Raw genomic sequence first — 18,799 nt, 5'->3', positions numbered from 1 at the left:
CTACACATAAAATGTTTGTGTTTGGCTAGGTGAATATTTTGCAGCCACATTATTAAGGTATCCAGTCTGACTTGTGTCACTCTCTTGCTCTCTTAGTGATTCACCCCTTTCATATCCTTGTATTTGTGATCTCTATTAGCAAGCATTTTGTTATTTTCCTCTAGAATACAGTGCAGAGAGAGTTTTGGTGGGAGAAGTGCTTCTCTTCAGAGAAACAAAGGATTCTGTGATGCCACAAAAGATTAAAAAAAATTAAAAATCTGAAAGAAACGGGATTTTCCTTTGGCTTTGGTTGTCAGGTAAGAGAGAGATAGTCTTACCCAGGTTCTGCCACATGCTGAAGAGCTCATAGGCCATCATCACTCTCATATCACCATACCTGAGAGAGAACAGAGACACAGCTGCCCAGGGAACCAAAACTTGCAAGGCAATGATGTGAAAAAATAACCAAATGGTTAAAAAAATTCAATTCACATTTATGTCAAAGTAAGAATATCAAACAACTTGACTGATTGATCATTGATTGCTGTATTGGGAGATCTGGTTATTCATTTCCCAGGCATTTCCACATCCCAGGTTTCATAATAAATCACAGAGACTTATGGTAGGAAAAGAAGGCTGGTTTTTGAGCTGGGAACCCAACAAAACAGATTCTTACTTATCCAGAATCTTCTTCCTCTTAGGTGGTGTGGCATTTTCTAGTTGGAGACTTGGCTGGTTTATAAACAAAACTGCCAGGCTGAAATAAGAGTTCCACACCTGTGACAAGCAAAGGAATTTTATAACATTACACTCCAAGAGTAAATTTTAAAGAAGTAAAGAAAGACAGACTCCTTTTCCTAATCAAGGGGTAACTTCATCAATATGTCTCTTATTATGGAGATACAAATTAACTCTTAAAGGCACAAATGGATTATTTAAACCTTGGTAGGAACTGACATTAAAACCCCCACAAAAGCAATGCCACTGGGTTTTCCTCTTTGCACCAAACCTCCAGAATGAATAAATTTGGTGACGTAGCAAACTTTTAAATTGTTCTTCTGTAGGTTGAACAGATTTTATCTGTCAAGAATCCCCAGAGATCAAATTATATCATGAACAGGACCCCAATAATTTGGTCTGTTTTCTCAAAGAGCTGAGGTTTTTACCAGCTTGGTGTGTGCACTTGTGCCCAGGTGCATGTGTGGCAGCTCTTCCTCACTAACTCTGAACTTGCTGCCCATCTCCAACTACATCAGACACAGGGACAACACTCCCTAGGACTGTGTTCCTCCAGGCTTTGTGCCATCAGCCAGAGAGACCTCTGGGGGAATGACCCAGCTTCAGGAAAAGCATTGCCTGAGTTTACATTGCATTATCCATCAGACAGATGCTCCATTGGCCCCATGCTTATGGAATTACTAGTTTCCTTTATGAGGGAGTCAATTTTCCTGATTTGATCTCATACTGTATCTGTTCTATTTCCATCAATTCCACAGCAGATTCCATTCCTGTCCTTTATCAGTTAGGTCATCTTCCTGACAGACACTCTAATAAATGCTGCAAATATCATCAGCTAATGCAGAGGGCAGCTCCTGTTCCTTTGTTACTGCTGGTTTGAAAAGATGTCAGAACATTTTCTGAATCAATTCTTACTTTAAAATCGAAGTCCGTTTCTGTGAAATTCTTATGCAGGGCAGAAGACAAGTATTGAACTGTTGTAACTATGATACTGCAGCCAAAAACAAAGAAAAGAAAACAAAAGAGAACATTTGAATCTGGAATACAGCATATTACAATGGTTAGTGGTGCTGGTTTTACTACAGGTACAGAGAAGTGCATTATTTGTGTAATCTCTGTGATATTTTCACACAAGTAACTATTCTTTGCTTTAATGAATTTGTGCTACTTAATACAAGATTATGAACTTTTACTACTATTTTAACTTTTAGAATTTACACATGAACATTTAAAATCCTGTCTATTTTGCATGCCTGGGCCATATGACCACCAGGGAAATGGAATAATACCCTCCTTTTCCTCCTGTTGTAAGCAGAAAGGTTTTTTTCCCCAGAGGAGAGTAACTCAAAAAGTTTGAGCTATTCTTGTCTATGCAACAGTCCCTTTATCTCACTCAACTCAAGATACTTGTGAGTATTTTGCTAAGTTTTGATTCTGTGTTATTTTCTGTTGGTGGCTACATACACCTTAGTGAAAGGCAATGAAGGCACATGATAGATTCAGGAATTAATAAATGGCATGTAGACAGGGCAACAGTAGTATCAAAAGAAGAGTACATCTCTGATTCACATGCAAGCAATACTCCAGCAGCACTGCTAAATGGAACTGTCAGTCTAAAGCTTTGTGGCAAAATGATGCCCAAGGGAACAGGAAACCTGCAGTATCTGAGGGAGCCACTGTTTCAGGAGGATTTCTTTTTTCTTACAGAACTTCATTGAATCTTTACGCTTGAATTCCTGAAATCCACTTCTTTCACTTCTCATTAGCAGGGTGGAATTGCAGAGCATTCAGCTCAGCTGAGCAGGCAGCCTTTAGGAGCATTTCCATGGTGTTTCCTCAGAGTGGGAATGCTCCAGCTGTCCTTCAGTCAGTGGGAACTCCACAGCTAGGTTAGCAAAGGGAACTAGCAGATCATTCCAGCCACCCTGTGTTCAACACTGCTGCTGATCCAAAGGGAACAGTACTTCACCCAGCAGAAGCAAGAAACTGAGATAAAATGGAGCATTAAATGGCAGATGACAACTGAATTGAGCAGGAACTCTGTGTAATGCTTTGGTGTTGTGGCTGGGGTTTGCTCCCCCTTCCCAAAATACCCGAGAGCCTCTCCCTGCTCAGCTACAGACGGATGTTCATGGGAAAAAACAGAAGTTCAAGTCAGGGATTCCCTGACAAGGGAGGGAGAGGCTCATAAACAGCCCTTGCTGTGGGGAGCTGGGCTCACCCTGTGTGCTGGAGCTGCTGGGTCACTCAGCCCCTCACCCTCAGGGCAGCTCCTTCAGCTCTGCTTTTACCTCTGGGCTCTGAGAATGCTGCTGCACTTTAACAAACCCACGAGCACACAGGTTTGGTCCAGAGTGTTACAACAACAGCAGAATGAGCACGAGCACTCCAGAATTCCTGTCCTGATCCTCACATCTCAGTCTGAGGAAAAACACTGCCCCCAGGCTTCAACTGCCACAGAACAGCAACATTTTATTCCTGCTCCTCTACTTACTTGCTGGTGAGCAACCTCATGACCATCCAGTCTCGAGGAAAGACACTCATCTTCATCAGGTTCCGAAACACACAGAAAATCTTCAGGAGGAACTCCTGTCACACGGGGAAAATATGTAACAATCAGCAGCAGTTGCAGGTGAATCTATTTCCTTGATTGCACGAAAGACAAGCTAAGTGTGCTCTACTTGAGCTTTGTGTTGCAAGGCCATTCACCTGGAAACATGAAAGCAACATACCTTGGAATATGGCTCTATTCCTTTTGTTTGAGTCTAATATACAACTTCCAGCTTCTTTAAAATCTTCACTTCTACAGGGAGATGAAAATCTTCCCAATGTGCATAATTGTATCTGACTTACATTATCACCCAGAGTTCCAGTGTCAATTTGCAGCTATTTTCAAATATACTGGACTCATAATCCCTTTTTAATGCATTCATTTAATTAATTTATCTGTCCAAATTTCTTTGGACTTGCGTCACAATTTGAGAACTAACCACACCCCCAAGCCCAATAAAACTCCTACACAGGCTTTCTAAAATAGTAACAGAAAACCCCATTTCTGGCAACACTCAGCAGCAAAGTGCTCTTAGACACATTCAGCTGGATGTTTGCTTTCAAAAAAAAAATCCCCAACCCTGAATACATTTCTGGTTTTTGACTACCTGCACCTCCATGTCTGTACAGAACAACAGGGAAGATCAAATGTGACTATTTGTTGGCCTTGCAACCTATGATTTTGATGTTTTGTTTTCCTTCCAGACCAAATCAAAATAGTAGAGGAATTGGCAGAGCAGGGATTCTTCAAAACCATGGTACCATTATGCCTTAATGGAGGGTGTCTGAATAATATATCTTGGTGTAACTGAGCTCAGAGTAAAGCATTAGAAGCTCCTTGACTTTTGGCCTCATTTTGCCTCAAGTGTAACAGTGGTAAGTGAATAAAATGCCTTTCCATGTCAGAACAAGTATTGAAAATATTACAACAGCCATATTTGATGGGAAAGTAGAGTAATATATAAAATCTTCAGCCTTTGTGGTACTCTTGGAACATACACTCAGATTATCAGAGATACAACAGTTCTTTTGGGCATAACAATAAATTTTAGTTCAATGACCTTCCACAAGTCTGACATAAGAACTATAGATGGCTTTTAAAATATCTATTAAAATTTATTATGAATTAATTTACCAAATCACTTTCCTGTGAGCAATTTCAAAGTTATCAGAAAGGCAGCAATCTTACATAACTATCAACCTGAGATACACTGAACCCTGCAACCTAAAGATAAGAATTTTATCATTCCAAATTCATCTCCCTAATTTATTCAGCTTCTCTATACGCACACAAAATATTTAAAAGCTGAAAGTCTATCCAGAAAGGACTTCTCACTGCTTCTCCATTTCATTTGTTAAGGTAACAGAACATTGTTCTTATTGTGCATATTTGAGTGCCATGCTAAACAAAAGAATTTTATATAAAAGCTTGTCCTTATTTATAGGATTAGTCTGCCTTTTAAACAGGCTGTTGCTGGAGATACTCCTCTTCCCCATAGAAGCTGAGTTAAGAAGTTCTGCTGGTATGAGATGAGAGATGTGTCACTTCAAAATGTCAGAGCTCTGTGGCCCTCACCCACACCTGTTGTTCATGGAGAGCCATAATTTAAGCTGTGCTCTCAAAGAAGCATGCAGCAAGTGGAGTGGTAAGGTTACAGCTTTCCCCAAAAATATTTCATCTGCTGGAGACATTTGTAACCCCCAAAAGGCTTGAAATTCTCTTCTGGCATAAAATCAATACCCTTTGTAAGAAAGCTCCAGTGCATACTGAACATGTAGCAAAACACCATACAACAACTGACTTGACATTCACAGGATTAAAAAGCCCTGTTCCTCTGCCTGTGTTTTATATGTAACAATTACAATATCCTTTATGTCCAACATCATCTATCCTGGGACTTTATTTGCTGTTATAAAGATAATTCAGTGCCCTGTGGTCTTAAATGTGTTTTTGCAACACTACACCAATGATTGTAGAAGTGAAAGGGAGGTCCCTGAACAGAGTGCCAGTGGACCAGACTGATCAACAGGCAAGTGATGCTGGAGGGATTCCCCTGTGCTCTTCCATTCTCAGGGAATCACCCTACAAACATCACATCCTTTTGTACCTTCAGCTCATCCTTGCTTTGGAAGTTGTCCAGTAAGTGCTGGAAGTGAGTGTCTGACATCTGACGAAGCAAAGATAAAAGGCAGGAGACATATTCTCCCTGTTGACCAAATGAGAAACTCTTTCATTCAGACAATCTGAAATTCCACAGATACAAAGCTTAACCAGGGGGAAGGTATAAAGGGAGGGGTCTGAAATGGCCCCAATGCCTGTGAGGGGACAGCTGACATGCAGAGAGATTGAAAGTACTGCAGGCTAACAGTTCCTGAGTTACTGTTAATACAGGGATACACCTCCAGGAGGCTCCTCCACAGATGCCAGTTTTAAAGATCTTTTAATCAAAGTCGTAGTCTAAACAGAAGTAATTTAAAATTATTAATACAGACATTAACAAATCCCCCTCCAAGCATGCAGGTTTTGACAATACCTTTTTCAGGTACTTAATACACAGTGAGTGTCAGAGGTGTGACTGCAGCTCATGCCAATAGACCAGCAGTTATTTGAACTAAGTGACTCTGACCAGTAAAGCAGTGACAGCTTGGGATCAGGCTGGGCTACAGAAGGTGTCTGGAAGCTTGTAAATGTATGGCTTATTAGTGTTCACCAAGTTCTGTGCTGTCAAAGCTCCAGTACTGACAGATCTGCAGCCAGATTTCCTGAGCGCAGTCTGGGTAAGCCTACATGAGCAACAATAACATTTCTGTAATTTTGCAAAGCAGATGCACCCTAACCAGTTACCACAGCATCCCAAAGTGTTTTCCAAAGAGGAGCTCCCCCATTTTACAAATCTGAAAGCAAAGCACAGAGAAGTTAAGCAATCTGTCCAAGAGAACAAGCAAAGTGGTGCCAAAACCATCAGGACTGGGTCTGTTGACTGCCAGTCCCTTGCACAACACTTTTTTTTTCTGCAACAGAGAAACTAATTTGGAAAATGCACAAATCTAAGCCATATCTAATAAGAATCCATATATCACTGTGCTGTGAAATGTAAATTGAGGAGCAAATACAAGGGACTGTGCCTTCCATTTTATTGTTACTCTTAAATGGCTCAAACATCTACCCAGAAGCTTTGACATAGGTTGTTGCAAGAAACTTTCCAGGGCTGAACTTCACAAGGAAGAAAGATGTGCTCTTCTGTGTGGGCTGGCATGTGGGAAACAGCAGGAAGTCAAATTGCAGCAGTAAAAGGCAATTGAGATATTACTGGACATTTGCAAGCCAGTCCTTTTTCTTCTATATCAAAGCACATCTTGTTAACTGAGCTAACAAGGAAAGATCCAACCTCCTCTCTTGTGTGAGAAGTGCACCTTTAGTGCACATCTGCCCCCAGCAGCACTGCTGAGGTTTCAGCCATTTGCTAAAAAAACAAGTCTAAAAAAAGGATGTTCTGAACAGCAGCTTAACATCCTACATTGTGCAAAAGCTGCATTAGAGACTCCAACAAACAAAAATAGGCTAAAATAGGCTAGAATAGAAAGGGGCAGAAATCCAGGAAAGAAAAAGGCTGAACAGCAAAATTCTATTCTTTTTCTTCTCTTCCACCACATGTGAAAGAAAAATTTCTTCCCTGTGGCTAAAGCTGGCAGCCTGGGTAAAGTGGTGGCTTCTCCCACCAAGCTCAACAGCTCACTTAGCACCTCTTAATTTCTTTTGAAAAAGTATGTTGTGTTTCATTTACATGGAATAATCAGTAACCCTGGACAGGAGCTCTCCAGGGTGTTAAAGAAAGGGATTTAACCAGAGAGCACAGTCATATCCTCAGTTTTGGGGATCACAACCTGATACTCATTATAGCCCTTGGTGAAACCACCTTAGGGGTGAAGCCCCAGGCAGCTCCCTAGTACTTCAAGTCTGAAGCAATAACTCTCAATCACAGCTGCAAAGACAAACAATAAAATAATCTGGAAATCCACTAAAGCTTCCTGAGCTCCACTGCTTCCTGCAGCCCTCACTGGTGCAGGGAGGAAGGAATGGGTTTGTGGCTTATTAAGGGAAAGAGACAAAGCCCTGGGCATTCATGCAGCAGAGATGATGATGAGGTGCCAGTGGTGGTGAGGGACTGAACCAGAGGTTAGAGAAGCAGGAAATAGAAACTGATTGTTAGTTACTAACAGTGATTTCTGCTGTGCACTGCGGGCAGCGCTGCCCTCTTACCGCCTCCTGAGACTGCGATTTACTCATGATTGTGAGCAGAGTTTGTAACAGCACGTCCAGGAGGCTCTCCACCATCATCTCAACCTCCTCCACGACATCTCCCTCCTACAGCAAGTGGTGAGCAAACACACAGTTAGAAACTGGAGAGATGGAACTGGTAAAGACAGCTCTGCTGAGTGAGCCATACCAGGCTCCCTGGGACAGAGAGCTCTAGAACAGGCTCACAGAAGTACAACCAAATTCCTCATTGGTCCCAGATCCTGTTGTTCTGTCAGAGTGTGTGTGTGTTACCTGGACAGTCTCTGATGGAAACATTCAGGGTCACAGCCATAAAGGTTAGTCTATAATCAAAGGTCTAGAACACAACAGGAGCAGATTATGTTCAGGAACCTTTACTCCACGGCAGTATTATTTTAGCTGATTTCCATGATGCCTTTCATCTCATTCCTTTCACACAGAACCTTGACTTGTAATTGGAAATACACATTGGTGTGAATTATATTTAGCACCACGAGCTTCCTACTTTAGTCAGGTGGGGAAGCTTCACCACCCCCTCTTTGTGAGCATTGCTTCACATGATCCAGTTACCATTTGAGATCAGAGTATTATGACCGTCAAAGCTGGGTGTTGAAACTCAGCAGCAATTTCCAGAACTAAGTGGGAATTCATTGATTGGATAATTTTAGAGTATTCTTTTAACGTGCACCACAAAGTGCTAGTTACTGTCTCTTGCAGAACTATGAGTCCTTGAGCTGTGTAGAACTTTTAATCTCCACTGACATCCAAGTTCTGGGCTTGCATGAAGAAAATTAAACAGTGTCAAAGCTGGTAAGGGTGTATGTGATTCCCCCTCCCAACAGCAGGCACACTGTGTAATCAGGATGCTCTGAGTCACACACAGAGCCAGACCCTCATTTCAGATGCTCTCCTGCTGACAGCACAATCTTGTTTTTAAATGGTTCTTTGAAAAACCTGTATTAACCTATAAAAATGTCTCACTCTTCATTTTACTAAATCAGAGGTGCAAATAAAAAATTAAAATCACGTAGCAGATTTACCAAAGAACTGGTCTTGATTATGGAGAAGATACTACTGAGGATCCCAGAGCAGATAAGCAGCTCCTTCTGCTGTCGTAGGTGAAGGTGAATGTGGTGAAGGACCACAGGCAGCAGGATGCGCCGGGACTCTGGATGAAGGAAAATCGTTATAAATGTAAGGAAAGAAAATATTTACAATTACAATGGATGGTTTTGACAAAATTCTGTGGTGCTATTCTCACCTTGTACTGAGCACAATAATTTAAGTGCACTAACTTGAGGTCCTCACTATAGGAAAGAGAAACCCAGTGGAGCTTTCTATCTTCCACTTTTACCTTCATAATTTCTTTCATTCAGACCTTCATGTATGAAATACACTCACAATCTTCAGCCATTTTCCACTGAGTTCTTAAAGATCTTTTAAAATTCTGTTTTAAAGTATATGTAAGCAATAATATATTTAAGTAAAATTTTAAGAACTAAAGAGTTACTAAAGTGTTGAAATACTAAAGTTACAACAGAAAGATTAAAGATACTTTAAAGGAATGTGTTGGGTTTCTCACAAGACTATCCTCCCTGCTTCTCAGGCACAAGCTGGCTGGAAAGGAGATTTTCTTCCTGTCCATGGAAGAAAATAAAAAAAAATTATTAAAACTGCCTAAGACAGTTTCCTTCCTTCCATGGACAGGAAGAAAACCTCCTTTCCAGCCAACTTATGTCAACAACATGAAACGTAAAGTGAGATTTGGAAGTTTTAATAATTAACTAATTTTTAATGTATATTAATCAACCTTTAGTAACTACAATTTATCTATGATGGATTGATAAACATTTCCTAGCACAGTGAAACTTGTAAAGTATTTGTACTGAACAGAGTTAACAGAATTACTGAATATTCTGAGTTGGGACAAACAAGGATCGTGGAATCCAACTCTGAAGTGAAAGCCCTTGGGAAAAGAGAGATCAAGCCCACAGTGTTGGTTTGATGCTCCAACCAACTGAGCGAATGAATGCATTTATCAATGACACTGCCAAGAGAAATAGTGACCAACATCATTGGCATTCAGAAGGGAATGACTCCCAACAGAGGCACTGCCAAAGCCCCCAAGGTGCTGCTCCCCTGAGCGAGCAGCAGCCCCTGAGCCCAGCTCACCTGAGAAGGAGAAGAGGCGGCTGTCGACCGTGCGGGCGATGGACTGGAGCTTGACCACGTCCATGGACTGGCCGATGTGCACCGTGCTGGGCATGCTGCCCAGCGTGCCCCGCACGAACTCCGCCACCTCCTGCACCGTGAACATCTGCAGCAGCTCGTCAAAGATGGCGGGGAACGAGTTCAGCAGGGCAGCCTGCGGGGACAGGAGCAGCTCAGCACCTGCAGCTCCCCACCTGCATCAGTGCAGAGAGGTGGGAACAACAGGAACACTCAACTAGGGTCTGCACAAAGCTACTACAGACTGTGCTAGGGCTGGTGGTCGTGGCTGGTGGTACCTGGAGCTCAGAGTGAACAAGTCACATGTAGCATAGAAAAATCAAGTGCTGCTGCAATAGTGAATCTTAGGAAAAGTAGAGCACATAGATACAGCTTCAAAAAGCTGTATTTTAGGAGACAGCTTATAAAACAGAAGAAAAATTGAGATACCAGACAAGATAGTCCATTTTTGTTGATTTCCTTTTTTCAGTTAATACAACACTTGCTTCTGATTAGAGAGTTCTATACCAATTGTTTGTACCAAGCAACTACCTGAGACAGTTAAAACTCTTCAGAAAATATTCTGAAGTGAAGAACCTGCTGACAGACCCTTAACCAGCTCTGCCATGTGACATTTCAGGATCTCTGCAGCAGGGGTGGGGTGTGAGTCCATGTGAAAGAGGCATCACATCATGCGAGTGTTCATGTGATTCTTGCAGTAACAGATATTTCCAGTAAGCTGGAGCTATCCTTGAAAGTGCTTCTTGAAGTGCAGAAATGGTTTAACACGACAGCAACAAAAATACCTTCATGTCATTTCCTATTCTCCAATTAATTTTTTCACAGGAGTAGAAAATTCCATGCATCACCCTGTGCTCAAGTTCTGCACACTTGGTGTCCTATCAAACAACTGCCACCAGCTCTAAGGTTTTAAAATTCTTCCATTCCTCCACATCCTACCCAAGCTTCACACCTGCTTCCTCATTGTAACTATTTTCATTCCTAGCTGGTTGTTTTCTTGAGCCAGCCTCACCTCCACTCTTCCCTTCCTGCCATCCCCACCTCCCTTCCCTGAAGCTCTCCACACAAACCCCTCAGTGTTTTCCTGCACCAGCTCAGATGTATCAGACTTCACTGCAGATCTCTGTTCAGCTTTGTCCTTCCAGAGTCTCAGCACTGTCAGTATCTCCTTTTCCTCAGAGATTTTTTGTTTTCTCATTGCATAAACATTTCTTTATCTCTTCCATACTGACATGACTCTCCTAATCCATATAATCCCAGCCTCCTTCTTTGCCAAGTCTTTTTTCCTTCAACAGTGAAATCTATTTAATAGTATTTGAGCAAAATCAAGTTATTTTTACAACTAACATGGCAGAGCTCATTAAATTATTCTGAATATAAGTTTACTTCTTCTAAATACAAAATTCTTTCTTCCACTTGTTCTCTCTCAAAATCTTGTTTTGTTACAATCAATTCAGATTACGCAAACCCCCACAAGGCCTCCTGGGTGTTGTCACCTATTTGTTCCTGCATACCTACAATGTACTAACAAAATAAATAAGTATAAATTGTTTCACTAGCTCCTGGTACTCTTGGAAGGCAGTAACAGCCACAAATCCAGTCACTGTCTTTATCTTTGGGATAATACAAGTGAAATTACAATATTGGCTCAACAAATCCTTACAGGAGATTTCCTAAACTTTCTGTTACTTTTAAAGCAGAAGGATTTCTGTATAAACCCTAGCAATCCAAGGGTAGGCATGGGATCTCTTCAGGAAGATTTGGAGGTGTCCTGAGGCGACCTTGAAGGGTCCCATTATTGCTCAACACCCTAAAATATGCTGGAACATTACTCATGTCAAACTAATTGCCTAGGAGGAAGGAAATCAGTTTTACTCTCATTGCTGGAAAAAACTGAGATCTCTCAGTTATCTTGGAGAAGAGGGCAAGTGTGAGAGAAATTGTTTGCCAGGGCCTTGAGCATTTCTGTGGGTATTTAACTATTGTCCAGATTTCCAGAACTAAAAACCAAATAAGAAACAACTGCTTGGCTCCCCTGAACAATTTGATTTATATAATCTTGTTTACATCCTCAGTATTGTCTTTTTGGTGTGCGGATGATATAAACTGGTCCATGAATTAACTGAAATATTCCACATTTTAAAGTTCTAATGTACTGGCCACTTAAACATCACACTCTAGTCGATATGCAGGAAAAGAGTGTTTGGGGTAGGGAAAGGAGATTAAGTGGGAACATCCACAATGAAACACTTGAGCAGTCCTGGGGATCATTACTTACAGAATTAAATGTCGGCCTGGCTGTGCCCCCACCTTTTTGTGGGGCACCTGTCCCGGCTCCGCTCGCCTGCCCTCCAGGCTGGGGGGCCTACGGGGCAAGGGGGTCAGGGGGCAACACAGTGGCAAGGGGGAAACAAAAAGTAAACTTTTCAAAGATTCAACAAGGACAGGCTTTGCAAATTATAAAAGTCCAAAGTAAGAAATACCATACTGAGAGAAAGGTGGAAAAAAATTAAGAAGAGAAAGAAAAAAAACAGAAAATTCCCCATCCTCAAAGTGACTCTCCCTCTCTATTTGGGACCAACACAACTGGAAAACATTCAGCAGATACTGTTTCCATTCACCATTACCAATTTTGTCTGCAAAATTCTGTGCACTGATTGCTCTTGTTCCTGGCTCATCTTATTATACCCACTAATGGGTGATTAAATAAAACATTAGAGCAGCTGTTCTCAAATCTTTCAGAGCAGCTCCTTAAGAAAGGGATCACTCCACTGGCAGCTTCCTGAACCAGCAGAGTCACTGCTTGGCTGCAGTGTTCACCGCAGCTGCTTCTTTTGCAAAATACAGCAGGTGTTCCAAACACCTGTAATTCTGCATTAGTGATTACAAACCACCTTCACATTAACCAGGGAGCTCTGGGTGCTCCATCCTGACATTCTCTGAGCAGAGGCATCAAACAGGATGTTTGACATTTAAAATTTAGATGCAGCAGTATGTAATGCAGTACTTTAAAACTGAGCCCAAAACTAAGCAGCATCCTTACTTGGAGTATTGTCTTCAGCCCGCATGGAATCTTCATGAAGTCCCCTGGGCCATATTTAATGATGCATTAAATATGAGTATGGGCATCACACCATGTTTGTGGTCAGGCTGCACATGATTCTGACTGTAATTTTAGCACATGCTGGAATTGTTTAGCTGAGTGCAAACACATCAATTGAACTTCTCACTGTGATGCTGCTGTGACCATAAATATTGATTTGAAGTACTATAGTGAAGGATTTAGAAATTCTTGAGGCCAACTGTTGCATACAAGTAGAGATATTATAAAAGAAAGGCCTTATAAAATCAGGCCTTGCTCTGCTAAATTAGCACCTGGTCTGTTATTTCTTCTAAGTGCAGTTAGCTAACTTCCCATGTGAAAAATCATAAGAATGAAAGCAGTTAACAACAAGCTATTCTGTAATAAAACAATTTGCACCTGTTCTAAACAAGAATTCTGTCCCATAAGAATCAGTGAAGAAAATATGGAAACTAACCAAATATACAGAGATTTGACAGATGTACACCATAGCCATTTACCCACCAATAAACTGAGTGTCAGTGCATTGCTGACCAGTTAGGTTTAACACAGTGCCTTATGGTATTTCCTATAAATATGAAGTATGTGAATAAAGGATGGGCTTTTCCTGCATGGAGAAACTGAGTCCCAAGTCCCATCTGCTTTGTTGCAACAGCCAACCATAAGACATAGGAATGAGGGAGACTTGAAAACAGAGTTTACTTTTGTGAACAGCAGAAATTGCATTCTCATGTGGAAGTCACTTCCTCCTAAAGTGCCCCCAGTCCAGCTCACCTGTGCAGAGTTACTGCCTAATGCCATTAATGGGTGTCTTGTTTTCCAGCATCAGCAGCTTGTTAGGAGGGAAAACTGACCTGCATTTCACCCCCGTGTGCCCACACCTCCCACCCTGCAGGAACAGCTGCCTTGTGGTCTGCCAGTGGGAGTGTAGGAAATAGCAAACCTGTGTGAAGATGAGAGTCTCAGAGCTCCTGCTGTCCAAGCTGAGCACAAATCTGATGGACTGGAAAAGCTCCTGGATGCTGGAGCGGAACTGCTCCTCCTCCATTCCACAAGTAGCTCTGGAGTAAAGGATCCGAGATTGGACAATGAACTTGAAAAGATATTCCAAGGCCTTAAGGAGCAGGAGAGGAAGGAGATCAAGGCAGAGAAAAAGAGAGAAAGAAAAATAAAGGAGCTTTAAAGAGAGCCAGGAAAGACTCTACATGCATAATAACTAAATTCTTGAGCTTTAGAAAGGAGAATGAAAAACAGGCTTTATAAGTTACATAATTCAGTTGAGGAAAAACTACTCTTAGGCAAGTATCCATTCTCAACCAATAATTTTTCTTACTTCTATGTCCCACTAACAGAAAAAGTATGCATTTACATGAAGGAGACAAATCTGAGTTACATCATTTGAGGAAAATTTTGGTCAAGGTATGAAACGTCTGGTTTTCTCATGACTTGGCACAATGAAGTGGCTGAAGAAGCTGTTCTGTTTTCTTTCAAAATTTTGTAAATGGTATTACTTAGAACTGCATTGATTTGACAGCAGTGACCACGAAGAAAACACTTTGTTCTGAGCAGCTGTAACAAGTCACTGTCCTGTCAACAGTTCTGAGCCACCCCAGCAAGGTGACACTTCACACCTTGATACTGGCTGTGCACAACTGGCAGTGCCAGAGTGTACCAAATATCAGGGACATCACTCCTTCTGTTAGTGCTTAACAGGATTCACCAGCAAAGCAGGACTGAGGGAAGACATAATTCATGTTTTGATGATATCCTCAAAACCCAGCACAGGAAAACAACAGGCTGGAGATTCAGCAATCATAGGCTGTACAGAAACCTTAGTAATATTTCACTGTATTCCATGGAAAATGCTCTTGTCTCACCTCAATGCTGGGAATTCAAATACAGGTTTTGCTCTCAGGAGATATTTTTGCACCCATAAGAGTCCCTCACTGAACCACCACACAATAAGCACAAGTATGCAATGCTATGTTGTAAGCTTTAGAATGCCACAGCTTTCAGGATATAGAACAGGAATGTGAAATTCCTCGTAAAGCCATAATGGATTTCAAAATGCCATTGACTCTTACAGCCTTCCCCCCTCCTCCTCCCCCACAGACATTATGGCAACATTGGTAATTAGCAGTTATTATTCATACTTCTGTACTAAACCATCTCTCAGTGAAGCTTCCTTACACCAAGGAACTTCATCAGGAAATCTCAGCTGTGTTCCTGTTTCCAGACAAGACAAAGGCCAGCTGGATCCCAGTCAGCTCTCCAGGGCTGACAGCCCTGTGCCAACACCAAACCCAGCACATGCAGTGCTCATGGGAGCTGCTTTGGGCCTTCAGTACACACAACCATGATTCTCATCTGCAGGCTCCTAACTTCAATGTGAGGTTCTGCAGTGAATCAGAGCATTTGTGTGTGAACGTCCATAATTCCCCGTGGAAGGTGAGACAGCAGGGCTCAGAGCACTGCACTTCCTTAGCACAGTGAGCCCACACAGGCAGTGAACCAAGGAGTTCCCAGTGTTTGCACACGTGGCTGGGATGCTAAAAACACAAACCAAGTCTTGGCAGCACAAGTCAGCACCAGGACTAACTTTGGCTCCTGCTACCTACAGCATCACAAATATGATGTGAATTTGTGACTGAAGACATACAAGTGCACTGAGATAAATTCCCAGCCTTCAGTGATGTTTGACATGATATAAAAGATCAGTGTCAAACTGAAGTAGGTCCCTCACAGCCTGTGTGCATGCTCATGTAACAAGTGAGCACCTCTGCCCTGTGACCAGCACGGAAGACTCAGGGAAAACCTCCTGAGGAAAAAAAGCCCTTGTTGTTGGTTCCCTAATCTAGGCAAAACCCACTTATAGTTCTGCTGGAAGAGAACTGAAGCTGGAAGGGCATTTCCTTGACACAGTTCCTTAGTTCTTAATTTTCTCAGAGACAGCCAAACTGGCTGTGGAGCCATTCATGGACACTTGGTTACAGAAATCCCCTGGGAGGCACAGGCAGCTCTTCTTGGATGGAGCTTTTGTGGAGCTTTGTATAGGGCACAATAAAGGAGCATGATGCTGTGTTCTAGGTAGAAAATTCCTTTCAGTTATAGCTTCTCCAAGTTGCACAGGAGGTTTTGAGAATTAAGACCAGTCTTGAGGGAGGTAAGAAATTTCAGAAGTCCTCTAGAACTCTCTTTGCTAATGCCAGGGGTGGAAATCAGAATCCTATGAGACATCTGCATGTCCATGATGAATGTACATGAGCAGCCAGGAGCCATGAGAGTGCAGAGTATTTCAGCAGCAGCTTTAGGGCACTACACTGAACAGGTAATTCAGGGGAAAAGGGATACAGAGCTATCCTATTTTCTCAGTCAAAGAACTTCTAATGCAAGGACTGTGGTGAACACATCAAAGACCACAGCAATCCCCAACAGTAAAATCTGGTACTAGTAATGAAACATTAGCAATGATAATGTCTTTGGTACAAACTTTCTCCAAATGCCTGAAATACAATCTGGAAACAAAGAAGGAAATCAATCACTTCACTGTAATGGGAGAAGATAAAGACCTGAATTTGGGCCTGCAAGAGATACCTGCAAAGGCAACTGTCTGAATAAGATGTGACAGCAGCGTGGGTGGCAGAGGATGTGCTGTCAGGTCTGCACAAACTCTGCTGGTAATTTTAATTCCTGTGCTTGGAAAGGCTTGGGCTGTCAGGTCTGCAAACTGACCTCCCTCCCAGAGGGAACAGCCACATCCCAGGCCAGCACTTGAGAGCCTGAGAAAGCAAAGAGCTGCCTTGGAGGCTGAGACACAAGGTACCATATTCACAGACTGACTTCCCTAACCCCTAATCCCTAAAAGACATTCCTGCATTTCTGTCTTTACTGTTTCCAAACAGGACTGCTATGAGGTTCCACAAATGCAGATCACATAGGGACAATATCCTACATCTCTATTTGCTGCACTGCTTAAACCACTAATGAGTGATTTGAGAGGCAAGAAAACCTCCTCGAAGTCATTCCAGCTGGAGATCTTCTTCTCATCTTCATAACTTTAATAGCTTTTTTCTCAATTAAAAAAACCAAGGGAGATAATGATAGAAAAAATAAAAAAGAATGAGAAAGTTGCAAATTCCTTGAAAAGGCATTTTTGCCCTATTTTTACCATTCCATATGAATCTGTGGTTGAAGATTCCAAAGATGATGTTCCTAAGCATGCCAATATCTACAAAGCCAAAGCAAGCCCTGGTGTAATGCCCTTGTACTACCTGAGTAGGATCCTAGCAGGGGATCTGGAAAGTAGGGGATGACATTGGCAGTGTCCTTCACCTGGAAGAGGTTACACCTGTTTGAACAGACAAAGGACAAAATCCACGTGCTGATCACTGCCACTGCTTCCAGTTCTCCAAGTGCCCAGACTCAGGTGTTAGGGCACCAGCCCCTTTGGAGGCAGGTGGGCATTCACTCAAAGAAAAACATCTTCCTGCAAATGTTGGCATCTTGTATTTGTGCACTTGACACACTGACTTCCAGGCTTACACATGGTAAAATGAATATTTATCCTCTGATTTTTCTGTAATAGCACCAAAACATTCCTGGTGTTTCTCACAGCTGTGCCTCCCTGGGACATCATGCTCCTATCACAGAACAATAGGTCAGGTCCTGTGCTACTTCTGAGGATTTCCATCCTGTTAAAGACTCATTTATCTGCTGCTTAAAATACTCCAGGACTTCAACCCATGCTACAATGGAGCTGTGTCACAGCCAGAAATGAAGAGCTTTGATCCATAGCACCCATACCTGATACACTCAAATACACTGCTGCATGGGGGGCAAGGTGCAGCCCACATCAGTGGGGTATTTATGCACTAGCCATGGAACTAAGTCCCATTTAAGTTCTCCACAGGGTTGCAAAAGGGCTTAAAGTGACTTAATTATTTCAATTTTTTCAGCATAAGAATGAATCTCCCCCTAAAACTAAAACTGTGGCTATATATAAAAAAACCTGGTTAAGCAATTCTAGGAAACCAGTGCTACACTACCCTTGATTCCATTTGCAGCTTTGCCAGCCCCTCTGGTGGCAGAGGAGCAGCCAGCAGTGCCCATTGGATACCTACCCTCATTGCCTCCTGGATGTGGTCCTGGCGCACGAGCTCGGCCGAGCGGTCCATGTACCACTTCAGACAGCGGATCAGCTCCCTGGGGGAACAGGAGCAGCAGCTTCAGCACCTCTTCTGACAGCCAGCAAACATCCTGGGGTTAGGGACACATCTCTAAAGCAGCCTCATTTCACTTTATTTCAGTGGTCAGTTACAGCTGTCCTTGGTACTGAATTTACATAGTATTTACATTTATTTAAGTTTCAAAACCAGAAAATCATTTCTTCTCTGTAATTGACTTGGACCATGAGGAACAGTAAGAGCACATAAAAAAAGGTGTTGTTAGAAAGATAGCTTTGATAAAGGCATGGTTCTAAGACCAAAATATACATTTGTTTTAATAAGAGATCCCAGCTCTCATCTTAGTAAGAAGCCTTTAGAAACTGAGATCACAAAGAAAATACCTGCATCTATTTTGCTAAGTACACGAGACCATCTGGACTAACTTACAAAGTTGTATTAAACCCATGTTTTATTTCAGACATCAGATCACCAAAAAACATTTGTTTTGTCTGAAAGAGGTGCTAATTAACACAAGGCACAACACCTTTTTACCCTCTGAACACAACTGTGCCTTCCAGTGTTGTATATTATCTATGGGTTTCTACCTGCCACTGATAGAGTATTTTTCACATTTATTTTAATTACACAAAAATGTGAATTGCTTAAAAGAATGAAAAGAAATTATTAGCTGTTTTTTATAGTTTACTAAGGCCAAAGATAGAATATACTCAAATATACAGAAGCAATGGTCTAAAAGAAAAACCCAACAACCTG

General features: G+C 41.9%; 1 protein-coding gene across 1 annotated transcript in view; it reads right to left on the bottom strand.

Moving 5' to 3' along the window:
- DOCK3 (dedicator of cytokinesis 3) overlaps positions 1-18,799 on the bottom strand; it is a 188,187-nt gene that overhangs the window by 42,097 nt on the left and 127,291 nt on the right. Inside the window, 10 exon segments of the mRNA XM_058032100.1 lie at positions 321-379; positions 659-759; positions 1,636-1,711; positions 3,215-3,309; positions 5,379-5,477; positions 7,490-7,636; positions 8,590-8,717; positions 9,722-9,914; positions 13,804-13,974; positions 17,981-18,062. Coding sequence (XP_057888083.1) covers positions 321-379; positions 659-759; positions 1,636-1,711; positions 3,215-3,309; positions 5,379-5,477; positions 7,490-7,636; positions 8,590-8,717; positions 9,722-9,914; positions 13,804-13,974; positions 17,981-18,062 — 1,151 coding nt within the window.

Source organism: Melospiza georgiana, chromosome 11 (genome assembly GCF_028018845.1).
Source record: "Melospiza georgiana isolate bMelGeo1 chromosome 11, bMelGeo1.pri, whole genome shotgun sequence".
Lineage (NCBI taxonomy): Eukaryota > Metazoa > Chordata > Aves > Passeriformes > Passerellidae > Melospiza > Melospiza georgiana.
The sequence above is the reverse complement of the archived record's forward strand: the minus strand, read 5'-3'. Positions and strand labels throughout refer to the sequence as shown.